This window comes from Poecilia latipinna, unplaced genomic scaffold (assembly GCF_001443285.1).
Source record: "Poecilia latipinna isolate Pla-1442-1.1 unplaced genomic scaffold, P_latipinna-1.0 Scaffold28, whole genome shotgun sequence".
NCBI classification, from domain to species: domain Eukaryota; kingdom Metazoa; phylum Chordata; class Actinopteri; order Cyprinodontiformes; family Poeciliidae; genus Poecilia; species Poecilia latipinna.
Window position 1 is genome coordinate 270,273 of NW_015112644.1, and position 21,566 is coordinate 291,838.

Below are 21,566 nucleotides of genomic sequence, written 5' to 3' on the forward strand. Positions count from 1 at the left end.
AAAAAAATAAAATAAAAATTTCCTTTTTCCCGTTTTTTTTCCCAAAAAAAATTTTTTTTTTTTTTTTTTTTTTTTTTTTTTTTTTTTATGAGGCATATTTAGCACACTCAATGGAGGAAGTCAATGTTAGACAACATGCTAGTGATATCCCACATGCCACTGGCAGTATTTAGGCTAACGTTAGCATTTTGGCTAATTTTGACTTATACACCAATTTTAACATACTGAATGGAGTAAGTAAGTTAACATGCTTGTAACGTTCCACATGCTATTGAGTACATTGCAGCTTACTTTAGCACTGATGCTCATTTTTACCATCAAAACATTGGGTTCATCCGACAGCCACACTTTGGCAGGCCCCATTTAAATTTCCTCAGAAATGTTCTAGTTTTAATTAACCTAGGGTAAAACAGATATTTTGTACGGTAGTCTCTTTTTTTTTTTTTTTTGAACGATGATGCTTATATATTAAGTTTGTGTGTGGTGCTGCTGCATCAGGGAAAGAAAACTCTCAATGCACATTTTATTGAAGATATGCTTTAGTGTTATTTAATGGTCATATATTTCTTTGAGTTTTCTTAAGCTGAAAAGTTAAAATATGCATATAAATATTTGTTCTTCTTTACACCTGAATTGATTTGCCATAGCCATTTTACAAGGTGCATCTTCAACAGCCTCGGTGCTTTTGCTGTACAGTAAAAGTGAGCTGAGATCTTCCAGAAATTTTTTTATGAACTTATGTACCGGTATCAGGCAGTTCTCTGTCCTTGCAATGGAATTTATTTTATGTGTTGCTTTTTAATGAGTGTAAGTCAAGGCAGCATTTCATCTCAGCTCACTGTCAGTGTTGTTATTTTCTCAGGCACATTCCCCTCAGTGTTCATGTTTCATGCAGACCCCAGCATTTCATCAGTGTCAAGCTGCTCATATCTGAACCTGGTACTGCCTGGAACTCCTCCATGGATTTTTCATATCGGCAAAAAAGAAGTCAGCAAATGTCTTAAAAGATGCAGCCAAATAGAACAGTGAAGTGATGGGGAAATTATGAGAGGACAAATTCTCCTTGTTTGAGGCATTTATTTATCCCTAGAAGTGGCAATGTTTTATTTACAATTTTAATTTATACAGTACATTCACCAAGTACTTACTTTTTGCATGAAGTACTGCATAAACACAGCATTGAAGGTACATAATGGTTCTCTGAAGAGAGGGTCAGTTTGAGTTTGGCTAACAGTGATTTTGAATTTTATTAAATGTAAGCTATAATCATGAAAACAAACAAAGTAAAGACTTGAATTGCACTACTGTGCATGCAAATTACACCTTTTAAATTGAATTACTAAAATAAATTAGCTTTTCACTTATATTTTAACTTAAGATTGACCTCTGTTAATATCAGATTTGTGCATTTATAGTAAAACCTGTTTTTATTGTGTCGTATTGAACAGAAAAAAAAATGTTTAGATGCTATAAATCAAACGTTTTTTGTGGGAACTTTTGCTCTTTGTTTACAGTGGAAGAAATTTGAAAGGGTGCAATTAGAAGCTAAATACATCACAGACTTGCCCTTTCTAAAACAAAGCTTTATCTGGTTCTTTTTTGTTGTTGTTGTTGTTGTTGTTGTTGTTGTTGTTGTTGTAATTTTCAGTGATTTTAAGCTTTATGCTGTTTTAATTGCTACAAAATAAGCGCACATTTTTATTTTTTTTTTCTGTTGAATTCTATGAAATGGATTGAATTCCATAAAATTACAGTAGCTGTCCTATGTTTACAAAATTAATTCAAGTCTTTTACCCCATCAATCAAAATTAGGGTGCAGTATTTTCTTTAAGTTTCGTTGATTAAAAAACATGAGGATAAAAGTCTGGTACGTCTATGATTTTTCATGCCTCAAGCATTGTGTTTGTGAAGCCTGTTCTGCTGTTACGGGGTTGCAAAGACAACTTCCCTGCAGGTTCACTGCCACTTCTCCATAAATCATACAACTTGCCTGCAGGCAAACAGCATAACTTATCTTGAAGGCATTATGCAGAGATGACCCTGTATCTAGATCCTTGACAAAAACTGTGATAATATTCAGAATGACAGTAACAAACAAATAACAGATTCTAATTCTGTCTATTTTTCACTTTTCAGATTAAAACCATGCTCTGTGTGGATTCAAACTAAAATTCTTCACCTTTAGTTATGGAAACTATCATGGACAGGATACAAACCCTTAATACATAAAGTGCCACTCAAAAGTATTCATTCCGCTTCACCTTTTGTATTTTGTTATGTCACCTATTTATGCTAAAACTAAGAATAAATATTGTATTGACAAAGTGCACATTTATTTTCTGAGATGTTCATAAATATAGAAAAAAAAAATAAAGCCCTTCCATCATTTCAGTGTTCAAAACAGTGCATCCAATTTCTTCACATAGTCTTTGTAGCCTCTGTACCTGGAGTCTATCTGTGGTAAATCCAGTCAACTGAACATGATTTGGATAGGAACACACACCTGTGTGTGCTGTTAGCATCAAATCATATCACTGGTAGAAACAGGTTTAAAATAATCTTTCAATTTTACCAAAATTAGACTTATGTCTAACTTGAAGTGGTATTTTCATTTTGGAGAGACCCAGCCAGAGTCTTGATTTGAAGATTACAGGAATCTCCAAAAATGTCAACAGGGAAGTCGTTTATAATATTTAAAACAGGTGTATCATGTTTAACACCATCTTTACTGTGAAGCATGGTGGTGGCAGCATCATGATGTTTGTGTTTTGCTAAGTGGCAGAGACTGGGCAACTTGGAAGGGCATCAAATAAATAGCAATTATACAAGAGAACCACTTACAGTTGCCCTGGAGCTCAGTCTCCAGCACAGCAATGTTTACAGAACAAAGATTGCAAAGGAGTGAAATTTCTTGAGATCAAACCCGATACCAAACTTAAATCCAGTTGAAGAACTCTCAAAAGATCAAAAAAAAAAAAAAAACTCTCGAAAATCTTGAGGCTGCGATAAACGTAAAAGATGCTTTGAGAAAACAGTATGTCAGGAAATAATGATCAAAAATATTTCTGGAAAGAAATTGTTCTTCTTTGTAAAGAAACCTGTATTTGCTTTGATATCAATGGTATAATATGTAGTTCTTTAAGAAAAATATTTGCACCAGTTTTAGAATAAGTCTGTAACTTAACAAAATGTAAAAATAAATAAATAAATAAATAAATAAAACAAAACATTTTGAATACTTTCTAGTTGCAGTGTATTAAAACACTTGCACGCAAACACGACTCATGGTAAGAATTATTTATTTTTTTTTTCCATGATGCTAGAGAAGAACGCAAAGACCCAAAAACACGCTATTACTGTCAAATGGTTCCTTTTTATACCCACATAATAAGCCAGATATTTCCCTCCGCGGATGCATAATGGCAAATCGAATGCTATGGGTTGTGATCAGGGAGGACCATAATGATATTTGTCTCAGCGGATGCAGTCATTTTGCCCCTCTAACGCCTCTCCCAGATTATGCCGTAATGTATGGTGCTGCCACAGCGAGGCTCCCTGCTTTTTGCATCATGTAAAGCTCCCCCTCACTTTCCATTCTGAATAGCTGTAAACAGTAAATGATTTATGAGGAAGCAACAGCGGGAAGGGATATCAATAACAGTTATTGTACTCCAAGGCCCTGCTGAATAAACGGCTCGCTCTGTGGTTTAGACCGGGAGTGTGCTGAGCTCTGCTAAAAAGCTAGATATTGACCAGGACGCCTCAGACTGTGTGGCCTGCCTCTGAGTCCATTGACAGAGGCAGCCGCGTTATTGAATCTGCAGGAGAGGGTTTGTAGGTTCTTTCATTTCCAGTCCCACAAGTGTCCCCAAGGGTGTCGTTCCGAAGCATCCCTTTTACCCCGGCAAATCCACTTGAATGAAGAATGCCAGGATGTGGCGTTGTGATATATATATATTTTTTTTTTTCTGATCACAGAGACGAAAGATTGATTTTGTTGAGAATCTGACCTTTACATCTACTATGCCCCTCAGTGTGTTATAACGTCCTTTAAAAATGGCCCCAATCAAACCATGATTAATAGAAATTTGGATGATTTTTAAACTGTTAATCAACCTCGTTACGCCACATTTGTAAACACTTACCAGCTAGCCTTGGTTCTTAGTTCACAGAGTTGCATGCACCTACAACACTTAATGAAATATCACACAATGCAATGAAAGTCCTAGAATGGACATCCTGTGTAGCCCATGCAGCTGCTCTCCAGGGCACTGTCAAGGCGCTCAGCACATGCCTGCATTTTAAAACTAGGGCTATGATAGTGGCTCTAATCAACCTCATCTGTTCCCTGAGCTGAACTCCTCCACTGAAACCACACCCTTTTACCACAGTCCAACTTCAAAAATCCCTTCTGCCCTTCTGTTTCCTTGCATCTCCCTGTTCAGATTTGTAGGACGTTTGGTGAGGACGGTGTAAGAGTACAGCATCTTACAAATCTGTTTATGATCATTGAATTTCTTCACATTTTGCCCAGTTTTTAATATGTTTCATTTAGATTTAATTAACTTGATAGTTGTGGAAAACTGTCAATTGCAATAAAAAGGATAATAAGATTTTACTTTTTTCGCTGCATCTACAGCTTTTTTGAGGAATTTTTCTACCAGATTTGCTCGTCTAAACTATGAACTCTATTTTAATAGCTCAGTTTCAGTCAACTTGGATCGAGAACATCTGTAAATAATTTTCAGGTCTTGCCACAGAGCACCAGTAAGATTTATGTCTTTGCTTTCATGGGCCAATTCAGTATGATTTGATCTTAGTCCTTCCATCATAATTTTGGTTCTATGTTTACAGTTTCCGTCGTGCTGGAAGGATTTTGTAGTCTTTTTCAGGCTCTGACATGTTTTCTTTCAATGCTGCTCTAAGTTTACCCCTGATCTGACTGCTGGATTCCTCTGTCTTTACGATGTCTGTTCAGTAATATAAAAAATAAAATAAAATAAAATCCAGAAGATGTTAATACTTTTTTCAGTGTACTGGTAACCTGAGTCAGATTACCGGTGTATGACAGGGTAAAGCGTTGAAGTGGAAGCACAGAATAAAAACTTACTGTCATTCATAGAAATAAACAGCATCCCTCAGATCCTGACAACAGGCCCCGGGGGGAGCATAAGCCTTCAGTTGCATGCCAGGGTAAGAAAATAGCTATTTGGGAGTCATTTTGTAGATGCATAAAAACTATTTTATATATGTCAAACTATGTTACCCTTTGTGGTTTATGAAAAAAAATAGGAAAACTGTCTTTATGTCAGGATGCTAGTGACAGTACCTAAAGATCATATTTAAATCTGATCTTTTGTTCATGCAGTAATCTGTGGGGTGTTGCTGCACCACTGGTTCACATCTGAAGTTCGGCTGACTGAATAAATAAATGATAAAACTTTCCACTGGAAAATGATCTGATGCGGGCATAAAAATTTGAAACTTTGAAGAAGTATTATTTAAGGCCATGCTGAAGTTTCTCGAGAAGAAATTTTGAAAAGATGTGTGACTCGGGACTTTTGCACAGTTGTGCATTACACAAGGTTTTCCTGACAATAAAACGTCAAGCATTGACAAAAATTCGATATCTTTTGGTCATGTAATGCGTAATATTACGTAACATTACCGTCCCAATTGTTGCCTCAGGTTTTTTTTCAATGTTTCTTCTGTAGCAGTGGTGCCTCTGTTCATTTCTGTTTCCAGTTTGAATCCACACGAATGGCTTTTCCGATACTTGCCCAGAACTGCTTGCATGGGGAGCCTTTATGCTCTTACGGTTCATTGGACATGTTGGGATGGAATTAGATTGAATTGAAGACAGAAGGTACATAGGTTAGATTTCCTTTGCACTTGTAGCAATTTGATGTCCCTCTGGGGCGGTTCTGATGGGCCAAACACAAATCTGACAGCAGCGGCTCCCTGAAGCAAATCGTGTTAAAGTGAGAACAGGCTGTCAAGTTGTGTCACCTCCCCTCGTCTTTCCTTCTTTCAAGCTCTCCGTCACTCTTACAGTTGACAGGATCTTTGTTTGTCCCACCAATGAAGGAACGCATTGTCATGGGTGCACTGAGCCGGAACAGCCTGAGCACTTGAAGTAAAATTAGATGTCAGTGAATTTGTTAAAGATTATTTACCCATCCTCAGCCCCAAACAGCACTGGTTCTGTGAGTTAAAGATCATTTTCTGTTTTTTTTTTTGTTTTTTTTGCCAGTCAGACCTGCTGAAGATGTTTAAAAACTGTATAAATGACGGGGTACTGAGTGACATACAATAATGTTTACTATTAGCACTATTCTAAATAACGAATGCATGACATCATGTGTCATATTTGATCATTCGTAATGACGCAAAAGCTCAGAGGAGCATTTCTGTTTTGACATGCATCCCATCTTACCTTATGCTCGAGCTAAAAAAAACAAAAAAACAAATCAAGTCACCTCATTTTTTCCAAAACAAAAGATTTTTTCTTTTTTTTTTTTTTTTCTTTTTTTTTTGCCATACATAATGACTGGCTTCTGGCATGACTATAAGTAATTAGTGTTAACACACAGGCAATAAATTCAGTTCAATAAATCCTGATGAACACTTTGTAATTACTCATTCTGACGGGTTTCCTTTATGTACAAGCACATCTCCTAAAGTTCTCAGGGTCAGAGCACAATTCCAGTCTATCGATTTGTGCCTACAGCTAATGTGTCATGCGTAATTTGAGTGATTATCTGTTTGCACGGCCTTTTCCCAACACATAATTATCTGTATTTGAATGACACTGAACACTGTGGCATTTATAAACCCTAATGCCCAAGGCTCTCATGTTTCATCAGAAGTTGAGACTCATGCACACACCTGGGATGGGATGAGCATGTGGGAGCTGGACGCAGAACATGAGGCTGCATCATCCTTTGCCTTTAACTTCTCTACCTTTACTGGTCTAGGGATACTTTCCTCTTTATTTTTCTGAGTTCCTGCCACAGTAGCGGGCTAATGCTTGCCCAGGTTACTGAGGGATCATGTTCTCAGTGCTTGAGCAGACGGGTGCTTGTGTGGGGATCTGGCCACCGTGGTAACTGACGTACTGGCTCAGCCATCACAAAATCCCAGTTAGATTTAGATCTGGACCTTGGCTAGATCTTTCTAATGAATGAATGAATATGATTTGAAATAATTCTGTCGTAGTTCTGGCTGAAGAGATAATTTACCTTCTACTTCAAAATATTGCACTACTTCATGTTACATACATTACCTTGAAAATACATTGACTTTTTTGGATGTAAAGTTGCAAAATCAAAATAAAAAAAGAAAATAGTTCAAAGGGTTAATAATAATTAGCACTGTGTTTTTAGAACATGCACAGGGCAAGCTTAGGATTGCCAGCACAACCTTGGCTTGCGGTGGTCTGGAGGCTTTAGAAATAGCCCGCACTAACAAGATGCATCCAGATTGAGTTGTCAACATCTTTTTTTTTTTTTTTTTTTAGGAGAACAGATATATTTGAAACCTAATATTTTTGTAACACTGGAAAAACAAGTTAAAGAGACAACTTTAACACTTATAATACCTACTGACAAAAGCACCATAAAAAATTATACTGTTTCTTCACTGACCAGAAAAAACACAAAGAAAGCTGTTCTCCCGAACCTGTTTTGATGTATTTTATTTACCAAAACTTTATGCAGCGTAATTTCTGAAACTTCAAATGTTTTCTCTTCTTTTTACTTTTTGTAGATTTTCTTTCGAAGTTTCACATACTTCTCTGTCTCTAAACTTCTCTCCCTCAGAAACACCTTTCCAGATTCAAAGATGCATATACTTGCATCTTTGAATCAGTTCAACAGTTGGCTGAATATTTTTGCTTGTAGAATGACAGACAGGCGAATGTCTCATTCCCCATTATCCCTCACCTTGACATCTGCCGACAATGGAAGTGCATTAGCACCAATCGAAAACATTAGAGGGAATTTGCTGCGACATGATTTGATAAAAAGCAGCCAACACATTTTCAAAACAGACTCTCTTCGCTCAGCTGTAGAGATAATATCTGTACATGCCTGCTTCTGCCTGATTTCGTCAGTTAAAAGCTTTATTAATATATTTTTTTCACATAGACTCCAGGAAGGGTCTTTTTTGAATTATCCACTCACTAACCACAGGGTGAGAAAGGTGGTTTATGATGGGGTCTTTTTTTTTTTTTTTGTGCAGACTGCATTTCATCATTAAATGCTTTTGGTAGGATGTGGTGCTAGACGACATCTTTGTGCATTTACAGACATCATGGCACCCTTCCCATAACACATCACTTGTGTTTGTGTAGTTTTTTTTTTTTTTTTATCAAATCATTAGCTCCGCCAGACCGTTTTTTTTTTTTTTTTTTTTCATACTGGTGGTGACACACTCGCACCCCTGGTCATAGTATATCACCCTAATGTTTGCAGCACTTTGGTGAATACTTCCAAGCAAACATTTAATGGGTTACAAATTCCATTCAGAGCTGTATTTCCATTGGAGTCTTGCTGAGAAACCTCACATCCCATCCAGCAACTACTCGTGGAACCCAATAACGTTGTTCTTTTCTCTACCCACAGTTCTTACCGCCTGGATAAAATCAACAGTGACATGCATAACTACATCACCAATTTTGCTGCAGACTTAAGGTGAATACAGGCTTACTCTTCTGTTGCTGCCATGTTCTCGCAGGAAGGTTAATAGCAGGAAGCATTCTAACCTTACTGCTAATATGCTAAATATTGACTGCCAATGAGAAATTGCCTGTGGCAGTGCACAAATGAAGATGAGCTGATACATATCAAATAAAGAAGATTTGAATAAACAATTTATTTAAATTATTTTATAATGATTTTTTGAAATAATGGTATAAGAATGTGAAATTATTGCATCAAAAAATATTAATTAAAATTTTAGTTAATTTTCACTCTGATCACTGCTCAGCGTTTTCATTTGCTAGTTTTAGTGAGGATGAGAGGACAGCTGCAGCTGCAACTGTCTCACTTTTAAGGCAGACCTGAGAAGACACAGAAATCAATCTGACTAAACATGGATAAATGCATGGATATGTTTCTCAGGATCCTGCCTGGACATCATTGAACCCTGGAAAAGTTCTGGAGGTGATGGCAGACTGACTTTTTATTTCCCTTTATGTGTCTCTGAAGGTTCAGGGTCTTGTTGATCATTACACCCAGGTTCTGGGCCTGATCAGTTGTTTCTAGGTGTAATAAAGAAAGCTGTGTGCTGACTCTTGTTGTTACTGATTTATAGAGCTGTTTTAACCTGGGTTATGTGTAATACAGTACACCTTTTAACATTTTACTGCTCATTTTATCACTGGTTGTGGCTTTCATATATCTTACCTTTGTGGAAAAAGTGGTCTGGTTTGAAGTTTGTCTCAAGCCTTACAGGTGCTTTAATTAGATCAGACTCAGAGTGAACATTTTGGCCTAAATTCAAAGTGTTTTGTGTGATCTAACACTAAATCATGCACATTACCTTGAACAAGTCATCTTAATTCTGTGACATTGTGGCAGCATCATGCTGTGGATATGCTTTTCTTTTGCAGAAAAATACTGTCAGGATTCTCCTGCAAAAGAGATTTTTCATTTCAATTGCATTTTCCTGGTTATTGTTTAGATTTGGGCATTCCTGGGTGAAATGTAAATGGCGGCAAAACACTTGAGACCCAGGCAGAGGTTTACCCGTGTACTATACAACCAAAGCTACTATGGAATGATTTTTGTCAAACTCATATCCATGTGTTAGAATGCCCAGTCCGATTGAGAATCTGAAAAAAAAGAAAGAATTAAACATTTATCTCAATCTGATTGAGCTTGGGGTATTTTCCCCAAACAATGAACTAACATTTCTGTCTAAATGTTCAGAGCTCATAGAAACATCCACTATGGCTCAATACATTCATATGCCAATATTTTCAGGTTTCTTTTTGTAAAAATAAAATAAAATAAAATAAAATAAAATGAAGTCATAATTTCCTTTTTATCTTCAGTCTTCCTTTTTTCCACTCTTGGGAGTATAACCAGTTAGCACCAAGGACAATAAATGCTGCTCCTGGACTGACTGTTTTGCAAATGCAAGCCAATAGCATGTCAAGTAGCACTGTGTTTATGTATTCCAGGTTGATAAACTGCATTTTTTTCTCTCTCTTTTCGCTCAAATATTTTAGTTTTGTACTGTGTAAAACTGTGTAAATGATCACATTTTCTGTGAATAACCTGCAGTCATATTCATCTGCTTCTTGGAAATATTCCCAAATAAATGAATCCATGAATACTGAACAGTCAATAGGTAGGAGTCCACTGTATTTGTCTTGGGCTAGAATATTTTATTTTATGTAGTTAATTATATAATTAGCTAATTTTCTGGGAATTGGCTGTGAACTTTTTTGACATTTTCCTGCTTTCAAACATTAGTGTTTATCTGTAAAACAAGGAACAACTTATTGCCAGCTTTTAGAAACGGACCAAACTTTACTTTCCTAAAGTGTTTTGCACCATATTTATCAGTTTGCATACAGCTGGTGTCCTCCTCGTCTTCTCTCCTGCAAATTTCCTAACCAGTAATGACTTTCTGAGCATCTCTCGCCAAGTACATTTAATTGACATGGCTGACTCTGGGGTGATCTTTCAAAATTGCTTGCTCGCTAACTAGCTGCTGATTTGCATTTCCCTCATTTCCAAGCATTGATCGGATGTTTCAGCACAACAGAAATCGAACTGTCTTACAAAGGACACCAACAAGCATATCACTGTAGCAAAGGAAAGGGCTTCCCTTATTGAGAAACACGTGTGTAACTGGTGCTTACACGTTACATGTGTAAGCACCAGTTAAAGCAATTAGAATTTATTTCATTGATTTATTTAAAAAATAAAAAAAATAACTCGCTGACATTTTCTTATTCTTTTTGTCTATTTAGTCAGAACTACCACTTGCAGGCTACCAGGGAAATACACCCCAGCCTTGCCTTGGATCCCTCTACCAACTACAACTCGCCCAAGTTTCGTTCCCGGAACCAGAGCTACATGCGGGCTGTCAGCACGCTTAGTCAGGCTAGCTGCGTCAGTCAAGTGAGCCAGGTGAGTGTGCAGCATAAAATCTGCAACATGTCTTCCAAATACAGACACCTGAAATCTAAAGATGATGAGAATCAACACTACTTTTTACATAAATACATGACATAGATATATGTTGTTTTTTTTTCTGATTTTAATTTAGCTATATATCTTTTATGCACTAGTTTGTTTCACATTGTTAATCTGTACTAATTAAGACACTCAAACAGGTTGCTGAGATATTCATCTACTTCTTGGGAAAAGAAGCTTATTGATTTGTTGTGAGTACTAAAAGCTCGGCTAAATCCCCTCTAAGTCCAAATCTCAGTAGAACAAGATGTTTATCTTTATGGTTCTTCATGTTATCTGATATGAATATAAAATTGTTTCTGATCTGTGCACCGTTTGTGATGAATCAGTATCAGAGATATTACTGAAAAACGTTATACCCACAGCATCACAGGATAAGATTAAGTCTGCAAAAATTTACATCCCATTGTCTGACATTTACAGAGAGCCGGGCGCACTGTAATGCATCTAAATGGCATTAGCCCACATCTTATATATGGAGGAAATTTAGTATTGAAAAGAAAGCTTTTCCACTGATTTATTTGTTTAAATGATTATGGAGAAAAACAAGGTTTGGTAACACTTTATTTGAAGGGGGTTGAATAAGACTGTCATGACACTTTCATAAACATGTCATAACACCTGTCGTGCACATGAATTAGCCTTCATGAATATTTATGACTGTTGTCATAAAGTGTCATTCAGTAAATTATGACACTTTTAATACAAAGTTGACATTATTCAAAATGTCTTTGTTATGACAACTTGACATTAACCAAGAAATCATTACTGTTTAAACTTTACCTTTAATAACATAAAGTTACCTAATTTTTAAAGTGCAATCAGTAATACTTTTATAACAAATTTATAACGGTAATGATTTATTGTTTAATGTCAAGTTGTCATAACAAAGACATTTTGAATAATGTCAACTTCATATTAAGTGTCATAATTTACCGAATGACGCTTTATGACAACAGTCATAAATATTCATGAAGGCTTATTCATGTTCATGACATGTGTTTATGACAGTGTCATGTCAGTTTTATTCAACCCCCTTCAAATAAAGTGTTACCCAATGTTTTGCTTAGCTTTTTATGACAAACCACATTACTTCCCCTTAAAACTGAAGGACACTCATTTGTTATAGGTTCTACGTTTCATCTTTACCATTTTTCCATTTCGTCTGTCTTCAGACTGGGAGCTTACAATGGCTTTATTTATTTACATCTCAGAAATTGAGAAATATGCTTAAATGTGTGAAAGCCAAACAAAAGTGATAGGGAGGGTTGACGTTATGATTTAAATATTTAATTGGGACATGAATGCATAACACTAATTTGAGTTCACAGCATGAATATACAGTGATTTATTCATGGAGGTGGAGAAAGTCAGGAAGGCCGTTGTTTGAAAGGAGTAGCTTGGATGCTACTCTGAGGAGCTCTATGCAATCAAGCAATTTATTCTTTGGATTATTTTGTTGAGAATCAAATAAAAAATAATAAATAAAAAAAAAAAAAAAACACTTGGTGGTCTGACTGTTGAGTCTGCCTGAGCTAATAAGCTGTGTACTGTGTTCTCAATCCACAAGTCTAGGTTGTGCAATTTAAACCTAAGATTCCAATTAATTCATAATCAGTATGAAAAAAGTATTTCCAACAGAGAAGCTTTTTTGGTGGATTGGGATAAATGTGTCACCCACATTTCCTGTTTAGATGATCTATATAGGAAAAAAAAAACTCACTGCCAGAAGGCAGTTACACGTTCATTCCCATTTATATGGTCTTTGTCAACACAACAAGAGATTTCCAGATGATGCAGTCATAGATTTGTATGTTTTCTGGCTCCAGCATTTGGAGGAATAACTGTGTGTATTGTTTCCTTCAGGTTAGTGAAACTGAAGTAAATGGCCAGTTCGAATCTGTGTGTGAGTCGGTGTTCAGTGAGGTAGAATCCCAAGCCATGGAGGCACTGGACCTCCCTGGATGTTTCAGAACCAGGAGCCACAGTTACCTACGAGCCATCCAGGCTGGATACTCCCAAGATGATGACTGCATCCCCCCCATGGCGTCCACTGTTACCTCCACTATCAGGTCAACCACAGGTGAGGACAAGTTAGACAGTCCAATAAATACATCATGGAGAATTGTGTCTTGTGAGAAAAGGATCTAACAAATTAATGCAAAAACACCTAAACTTACATTTGTAGTAATGGATGAATATAGACCAGTTAGTAGCAACTAGTTCTTATATTTGCTGCATGAATCACTTTTTATGTTTCCATTTTCATGGATTATTGTAATTGCAGCTTGTGAACTATGGTCGTTTTGGAAACAGTCCTTGATTTGCTCATCACTTCAATGCATCGGAGAGTAAAGCTATGAACCCTATTGAAAATCACAAATTGTGTGAAAGGAAAATCAAGTCAGAATAGGGACACAATGGATTCTTTCACTAACTTTCCATATGGAGTTTGTGGTTTAAAGGTAACACATGGTGCATTTGGTTTATACAGAACCTTCTTTTCTTATGTCCAAAGTTCAGACTGTGCTAAAGCACATTAGCTCCAGAGTGATAAACCCTCTCTATGGTTAAAGATTTTTGCATTACCCAATTTAATTTTTTCAAACTCATTTTAAAACGTTGTGGTTCCACAAAAAAAAAAAAAAAAAAAATCTCTCAATAGAGCTGAAAGTTATCATGTCTAAACTTCAGTACTGAAAGATGTAAAGATGATAATGATTACACTGTAAGATATACTGATGCTGATTAATTGGTACTGGGCCTTGGCTATAATCTACCGGTGTGCTCAACTTCCTTCATGGCTGCTGGATTCACAGATGAGACAAGACTGCTTTGAAAGGATGAAGAATAGAAGAAGAAGAATAAGGCTCGAGAAAAAAAGTATGAATGGATGCTGCCGACAGACTGGGTTCTTGTAGGGAAAGTTAGAGGTCTGAACATCTGGAGATGTGCTCATGGTTAAACAAATGTCTGCTTACACTGCTTTCTCAATACCCTTCAAAATATTGCCTCTGTAAGAGACTGAGATCTGTGCAAAATTGATTCAGCTGCTCTTTTCAACAAAGGGCAATTAGAGCTTTGATTCAGTCTGTCTAATTGGACTTCACTGTTTCAATAGGGTTCATGCTATACTTTCCCGATTGACTAGAAAAGGTTTGGAAGCTTTGCTCATCTTTACTCTTTTTACTGCACAAAGTTTTTCATTGTTTCTTTCTCATCCAAAAAGCTGAAGAATAGAAGTGCAATTATTTTTTTACAGCCCTTTTTATTACAGATTCTCATTTCATTGATGGACTTTTAAATCTAAAAATTTCAGCTTTGTGCATTGAAAAGTTGCAAAGAATGCATGACCCAATTAAGGTTGAGAAGGCAGTGTAAGCTATTACTTGAAATGGGTCAACGCGGGAATACGTGATATTATCCATGTTTCCAGAACTGTATCGACATTTATAAAGTGAGAGTTCCTCACCAGATATTTCAATACAATGTATAAAAGGACACAGAATTTGCATTTCTTGACTGTCTGATGTTAAACAAGACTACATATGTATGTTTTAGGTCAGCTATAAGTTATTTTTAGAGCTGAAATAATTAGCCCTATTTGCCAAATGTCACACAAATAAAAAATAAAGATGTTTTTCAGCTTTCCTTAAGTCAAACATTTTACCTAAATGTCCTTTCTATGTAGAAAAAATGCATTTTAACTGCATCGCACGGGTCAAATATATTGTGTATTTTTCTGCAAGCTTATCACAATCGTCTCTCTGGAATTTTGACCCATTCCTTCTGACTCACTTACCGGGTGTGACCGAGTCAGGTTTCTTGACTGTTATGAACACACACCTTTTCAGCAATGTCCACAAGTCATCTATATAACTGAGCTCAGGACTTTGTGTTGGCCCTAAAGTCCAACCTTTTTGGCACAACTTCACCTACTGTCAGGGCCTGATGATATCTGAAGATGTTGCTCCAATATGTTCACTATGTTTCTTTATGAAACAGTAGGACTTGTCTCTAAATAATTAGAACATTGTCATAGAGTGCTTTTGCAAACTCTAACCAGGCCTTTTTATATCACCTTTGAAGCTAAGGCTTCTTCTTTGCAGAGAGTCATTTTAGCCTGTACCTGTACAGGACTTCTTTCTATGTGGACAATGACTCTGTTTAAAGTAGTGTGTTGTAAAATACATTTACGGTTGTACCTTGGAAAAACTCAGATGTTCTATAAAACTATGACATCTTCATCATGGCTTTTCCAATTCAATGAAGGCATTTTGCCAAATGATCAAATTTATGTAAGTAATTTTGATCATCCCTAATGACCTAAGATGTAAAAGTGTAGTCTGGTTTAAAGTGATAAATTGAAACAAACAAACAAAATGATTGTGTCTTTTTATACACTGTATGTACATGATTAATTTCAAATTTACTTGGAAGCTAATTGGAATAATTCTCTTAAATTATGGCTTGAATCCCGATATCACATATATGTCTTGTTTTGACTCAAGGCATTCATAGCATGACATAATTTTAACTATAAAAAGCACAATATCTCCAGCTGTTCATACCTGTGGCTATATTACAGATTCATGTTTACATTTGTCTTGCAGACAGAAATTATGTGCAGGAAGAAACTTGTTTACCTGATCAAGACAGTATACCTGAGGATTTGGCAGATGCAGCCCCATTGACACATGATGATCTTGGGTGCCCCATCAGAAGAGACAGGCTTTACAACCCAGATGCTGTGGGGGCTACTGCAAAACCCATGTCTGGGCCACCTGTTTCTCCAAGCCTCTTTCGATCCCCAAGATCTAGTGCTCCCGAAAGACCTTCACCAAAAGCAATCCAAGCTAGTATAAAAGAGTCTGCCACATTAGCTGCAGCTATCAGCATGCAGTGGAAGGAAGAAGTTTCCGCCATGCGTCGAGAACTGGCTGAACTCAGGCGGGATCTATGTAAGGAGCTCCGTGCTTTCAACAGTAATTTCAACACTTTCACACAGCATTACAACACATGGTCTCCTCAAGGTGGTGGAATGGCAACAGGAGCTGGAGCAGGCTTAGGCAAAGGTGTTGTGACTGGCACAGGGACAGGGACAAGAGTGGGGACAGGCTTTGGCGGAGGAGGAGTTGCAACGACATCCACAGACAAAGGAATTGGGGGAGCAAGAGAGAAAAATCCCCAGATATCCAAAGTATCTGTTGGGATTCAGGCCAGAAGCAAAGCCCTAGTAAGACAAAGCACTGCAGATGCAGCCGTTAACTGTCCAGAGGAGAATGAGGAAAAGAAAAGTTCTCGCCGAAATTTGCCAAAACAGCTGTCAATGGACCCAAGCATTCTTGCTTGTCCGCAGTCCATGTTTGTAGAGAGTGCCATCCCACTCTCTCTAGATCCAATACTTCCTTGTTCAAGTAGAACAGTTAAACCAGAGCCAATTGATTCCTCTATGGTATCGTCCACATCTAAGCCAGACTTAGAACTGCCATTCAAAGATAATATAACTTCATCTGCTTCTCTCACAAATGAGGCAGTAATCACTCAGGAGACAGCTTTGCTCACATCAGAAAAAGTTGTCGAACGCCCTCAGGATTCATCTGCAGTGAAACAAGAAATCCTTATCACTCATCAACTAATAGATGTGGGACCAGCTAATGAGTCCCTTTCACATGCTAAACAATCTCATACTGATGATACAAAATCCCAAGTCCCAGAACAAATTGAAAGAGACAAGATAAAACTACCATATCCAGTCCCTACAGTTACTGTGTCTCCACCAGAGGAACATGATTATGACATAAACCCAAATCAAGAGATTGATGATCCTGTCAATGTTGACAAGCCACAAGCCATCCATCAAGACCCACCTACAGAGTCTTTACATCTTTCAGGAGCAGAGGGATCTGGGCCTACTGATTCAACAGAGACAGTGTCAAAAACATCAAAAGTGACCTCGATGTCTTCGTCAAACCCTCTCAAAGATATAACACCAGTCTGTGACATTCAGTCAACTGATTCTGATAATGTTACACCAAATTATTCAGAAACTGGCATCAAATGTCCATCTATAGTGGTCTCGGAGCACTTTGATGCAGTATCTCCAGCAAGTTCAACTGATAGTGACGCAAATCTTTATCCTAGTATCAGTGATCCTGATTATCCTTCTGAGACGCCAGAGCAAGTAATTCCTGGTCCAGCCTTTGCTTTCAGTTCAACAGAATCTCAGCCAAACACTGACCCAGAATTCCAAGACACAGAGTGGCCACCTCTTCCAGAACCCCTGGATAACACCCCAATTTATCATGCTGATTTAGTCCACTTTGATATAGTTATGCTAACCTCACTGGATCAGGATGACCTTGATTCTGTGTTTATGGACCCTGAACCAGAGCCTTTCAACCTGAGTGCAGATTCATCATTTAATGTTGATGATGTTGAACCTCCTTTATACCAGTTTGATTCTCAGAGTTCCCCTTTACCAGATATAGATACTTCTGATAATTCAGATATACTCAAAGTACTAATTCCACAGGTCACTGTTACAATTTCACCACCCAGTTCAGTATCCCCAGATTCATCACTGGAAATAGACTTTGGACCTACAAACTCAACACCAGATCCTGCGCTGCCTGACACAGAACCATCATCACCAGACTTTCAAGAAATTCCTCCATCGGATGATGTGATGACCGAGACACCGGAGTGTGTGGCTGTATCCCAGGAGACTGCAGGTCATATTGAAGAGGAGACCACAGGCAGTTCAGAGAGATCCTCAGTGGAGCACGGCTTTTTGTGGTACAGATGGCAGAAGAGAGAAAAAAGGAGTGACTCGGTGCGCAGGAGTGCCAGTGTTGAACTATGGAGTGGTAGATATGAATTCAACAGTTCAGAAATCACATATGTGTCTCTTACCCTTTGAGCACATGCCTCGTTCTCAGCAGACAAAATGTAGCGCAAGTTATAGTTGAAGGTCACTGTAGCATCAAGTGATTTGGAGTACAATACATGGACCTCAAAGAGGCATTGGAGGAACTACTTGCCTCTAGAACATTTTCATGAAAAAGTATTGGAAAGAAAGGGATTGCTAGAAACAAAACTACATTTCATGGATCACAGGACACAACAGGAATGTAGTGACGCCTCTGTGGTGGCAGATATGCTGACTGTATTTAATGTTCTTTAAAGCAGTGGTTCCTAAACCTTGTCCTCAAGTAACCTTGCTCTGCATGCTTTAGATGTGTTTCTGTTCCAACACACCTGATTCAAATGATTGTGTGGCCTCCTCTGCAGCCTTCATACACTGCAAAAGACTTTTAGTCAACCATTTATTTAACTCAGGTGTTTGGAAGCAAGGAGACACCTAAAGCATGTAGGCCACGAATCCTTGAGGACAAGGTTTGGGAACCACTGCTTTAAACTTTAGAAATATAATTAAGCAGCTGTCATTGCTGTAAATCATAATCTGGGACTTTTTTAAATGTACTACTTCAAATCTTGAAACAAACTGATTTAAAATGTACTCATATTGTCATAGTTTTACACGTCTGTTTGAAAAGAAACACTGATTAACTGGTGGTACGAGATCCTGACAATCGTCGTAAAAAACGATAGACACTTTCTCTGAATCTATTTTAAGCTGCTTTGCCACTCTAATATGGAGTGAAACACGTATTGGTAGTTATCATATAACTATAAAGATGCACTGTTTACCGCGTGAGCTGTTGGATGGACTTCTGATGCTGTGAAATGCTGTTTGCACAATCTTAGAGTGAGATTCACCACTGTACTGTAGCAGTTGTAACAAGACAAGCCGGAGGGAAGTTGTGACATATTATTTGTAGCTTGAAATGGTTAAAAACCCTCCCCATATTAAAGCTGACTTGAAAAAAAGTAACTTTTCTTTTATAAGATATTATTGCCCTTCATCATTATATTCGTTAACAGATTAGGATGTTAATCAGTCATTATTGGTTGTGCAAAACGCAAGTCTGCCTTTCGTTCGTACAGTTTTCCAAAATAAAGGCAGATAAAGTAAATAGGTAAATATTACTTTTTGATGGAGTAAATTTTTAATGAAACAACTGTATCTTATTGGAAACTGAATTAATAATTCACCATTTTTGACTATTTGTGCAGTTACAGTACAGTTTAGATATGTAGCATTTTTGAATGCAAAACAAAATTCCAAAATGCACACAAACCTTCTCCACATGCAAACACATTGCTGGATTGACTTAAATGTAGGGGTACAAGGAAATAATGGGTTTTTCTTCGTAAAGATATTTATATTAGGCCAAGCGACACAAAATCAGCACCTTTTGTTGTTTTAAATTCAAAGAAATCAAAACAAGTTCATTTATATTTTGTGCAACTGGAACGCAAAACCTGTGCAAAAGTAGTCAGTGCAATTACATCACGTCAATTTTGGTTTCATCAAAGCATACAAGATTCTCCCACAAAATCAATGGGTTGTTTATTATTTTTTGCAGAAAACATTAAACAACCTTCAATTTGTTGTTGTGGTTTTGTTTTGTTTTTTTTCTTCAGCAGTGGAGTCTTAAATTGTGAACATTCACAAAGACCATTGCTTTTGGGTTCATCACTATTTATTTACTTTGAAAAAACTGAAATTTTTCCTAATCCATTTGCATGTGGTCCTTTACTCTCAAATTCTAGGAGAATTCATCTGTTTAGAATTTTGACTACAAGAAATCTCTAAAGGAGGACCCGGTTGTGGCTGGTTGATGGTGAATTGGTGTCTTTCCCCTTCTAGATTCGGACCTCACATTTCCTCAGTGGAACATTCAGAAGTTTAGAAGTGTGTGGGCTCCGGATATAATACAAAACTAAAGAAAGCACTCCTTGCTTGTACCCATGATGAGATGTTTCTTGAGTGATGCTTTTAAAATTGGGAATCTTTTAATTGACCATCACTAATGAATGAACCAGCTGATGTTAGAGGATCGGATCACTTTCTAAAAAATACAAAATTTCAGCTAATTTATTGGCTTTTTATCTCTTTTTACCGCTTTTCTTCATACTTATTCCCTTGGCCATGCCACGTTCACATGAACTTATAAATGACTTGTTTTGGTTTCTTTGTATGTGCAGATTGCTGCCAAAAATGGATGTGAATGTGTTGTCAAAATATGTTTACTGACAAAGATATCGATGCGTGTAATACTTATATGTCCCTGTCTCTTCCTTAAATTGAAAATATATAAATACTGTATATAAGTTATTAATTAATAACTTGACTTGTCTTATTATAACAACAAACATAGCAAGAGGTGTTTGTGTATTTTTTTTTTTTATTTAAATATATCTTATTCCTCAGGAATCAAAGTTTGAGAATGTAATACCAATGAGACATAAGTGTAATTACTTGTTGAATTGTGTTTCTTCCGAAAGAAAAAAAAAAAGTGCACCGTTGAGTGGCTATTTTTAACATGTGTGACACTGAATGAAGAAATTACTGTTATTATGGTGCATGACTGGCGATTGCCTCAATATTTTGTGCATTTCATATACTGTGCCTCAGTCCTTGGTCCAGTTCATTTTGATTTTCAGCACAATGAAAGGAGCCTCCACACCAATGGAGACGCAGCATTCTCTACCATTAATGGACTACAGGCCACTCACAGGATGTATTATATATGTTCTCTCAGTCTGTTTAATTGGCTCTATGTGGAATAGCCAACTCAAGTGCAGACTCTTATAAAGAGCTTTGGATCCAAATTAATTTTCAAGCAGAACATCAGAAGAAATTCTTCTTGCATATTATCTCGAATCGAATATGTGTAAAGCACTTTATGAAGGTTTTCTTAATTGGATGAATCTGAAAGCTTTACGAAAGGCGGGAAAGTTGATTGGGTCTTTTCTGATGCATTTATTTTAAACATATTCACCAAATGCACCACTTTTTACCACCCTGGGCCTCTTAAGTGACATACTCTTCTTTTGTAAAATGTTCTCGCAAAGTAGCACACTGGTATTATGTTTACATGTAACATGAAGTCCAAAAATAAACTGCTTCAACAGTCGGCCGTCCTTTGAGAAACACTGAATTGTTACCGATGAGCCGTTGACTTGTGTTTGTCATTATGAAGGATTTATTATGTTATTCAACTGCAAATAAATATGTGGTTTAAAAAAAAAAAAAAACTAAATACATGATCTTTTATTTAATCTATTTTTATATCTAAAAATTATATTATCAAAATCTTATATATATATATATATATATATATATATATATATATATATATATATATTTTTTTTTTTTTTTTTTTTTTTTTTTTTTTTTTTTTTTTTAAATTTTTATATTTTTTTATTTTAAAAAAACTGGGTGGT

At 36.7% G+C, this 21,566-nt stretch overlaps 1 protein-coding gene across 5 annotated transcripts in view; it reads left to right on the top strand.

Moving 5' to 3' along the window:
- The window catches only part of dlgap2a (discs, large (Drosophila) homolog-associated protein 2a), a 182,786-nt gene that overhangs the window by 137,499 nt on the left and 23,721 nt on the right, over window positions 1-21,566 (top strand). For 2 of the 5 annotated variants that reach the window (XM_015039390.1, XM_015039408.1), the window contains 4 exons: window positions 8,625-8,693; window positions 10,985-11,144; window positions 13,077-13,293; window positions 15,824-21,256. In XM_015039390.1, the coding sequence (XP_014894876.1) occupies window positions 8,625-8,693; window positions 10,985-11,144; window positions 13,077-13,293; window positions 15,824-18,132 (2,755 nt within the window). In that variant the 3' untranslated portion in view covers window positions 18,133-21,256. Of the gene's footprint in view, window positions 1-8,624; window positions 8,694-10,984; window positions 11,145-13,076; window positions 13,294-15,823; window positions 21,257-21,566 lie in introns of those variants that run through there. The other 3 variants (XM_015039417.1, XM_015039398.1, XM_015039425.1) reach the window with 3 other exon arrangements.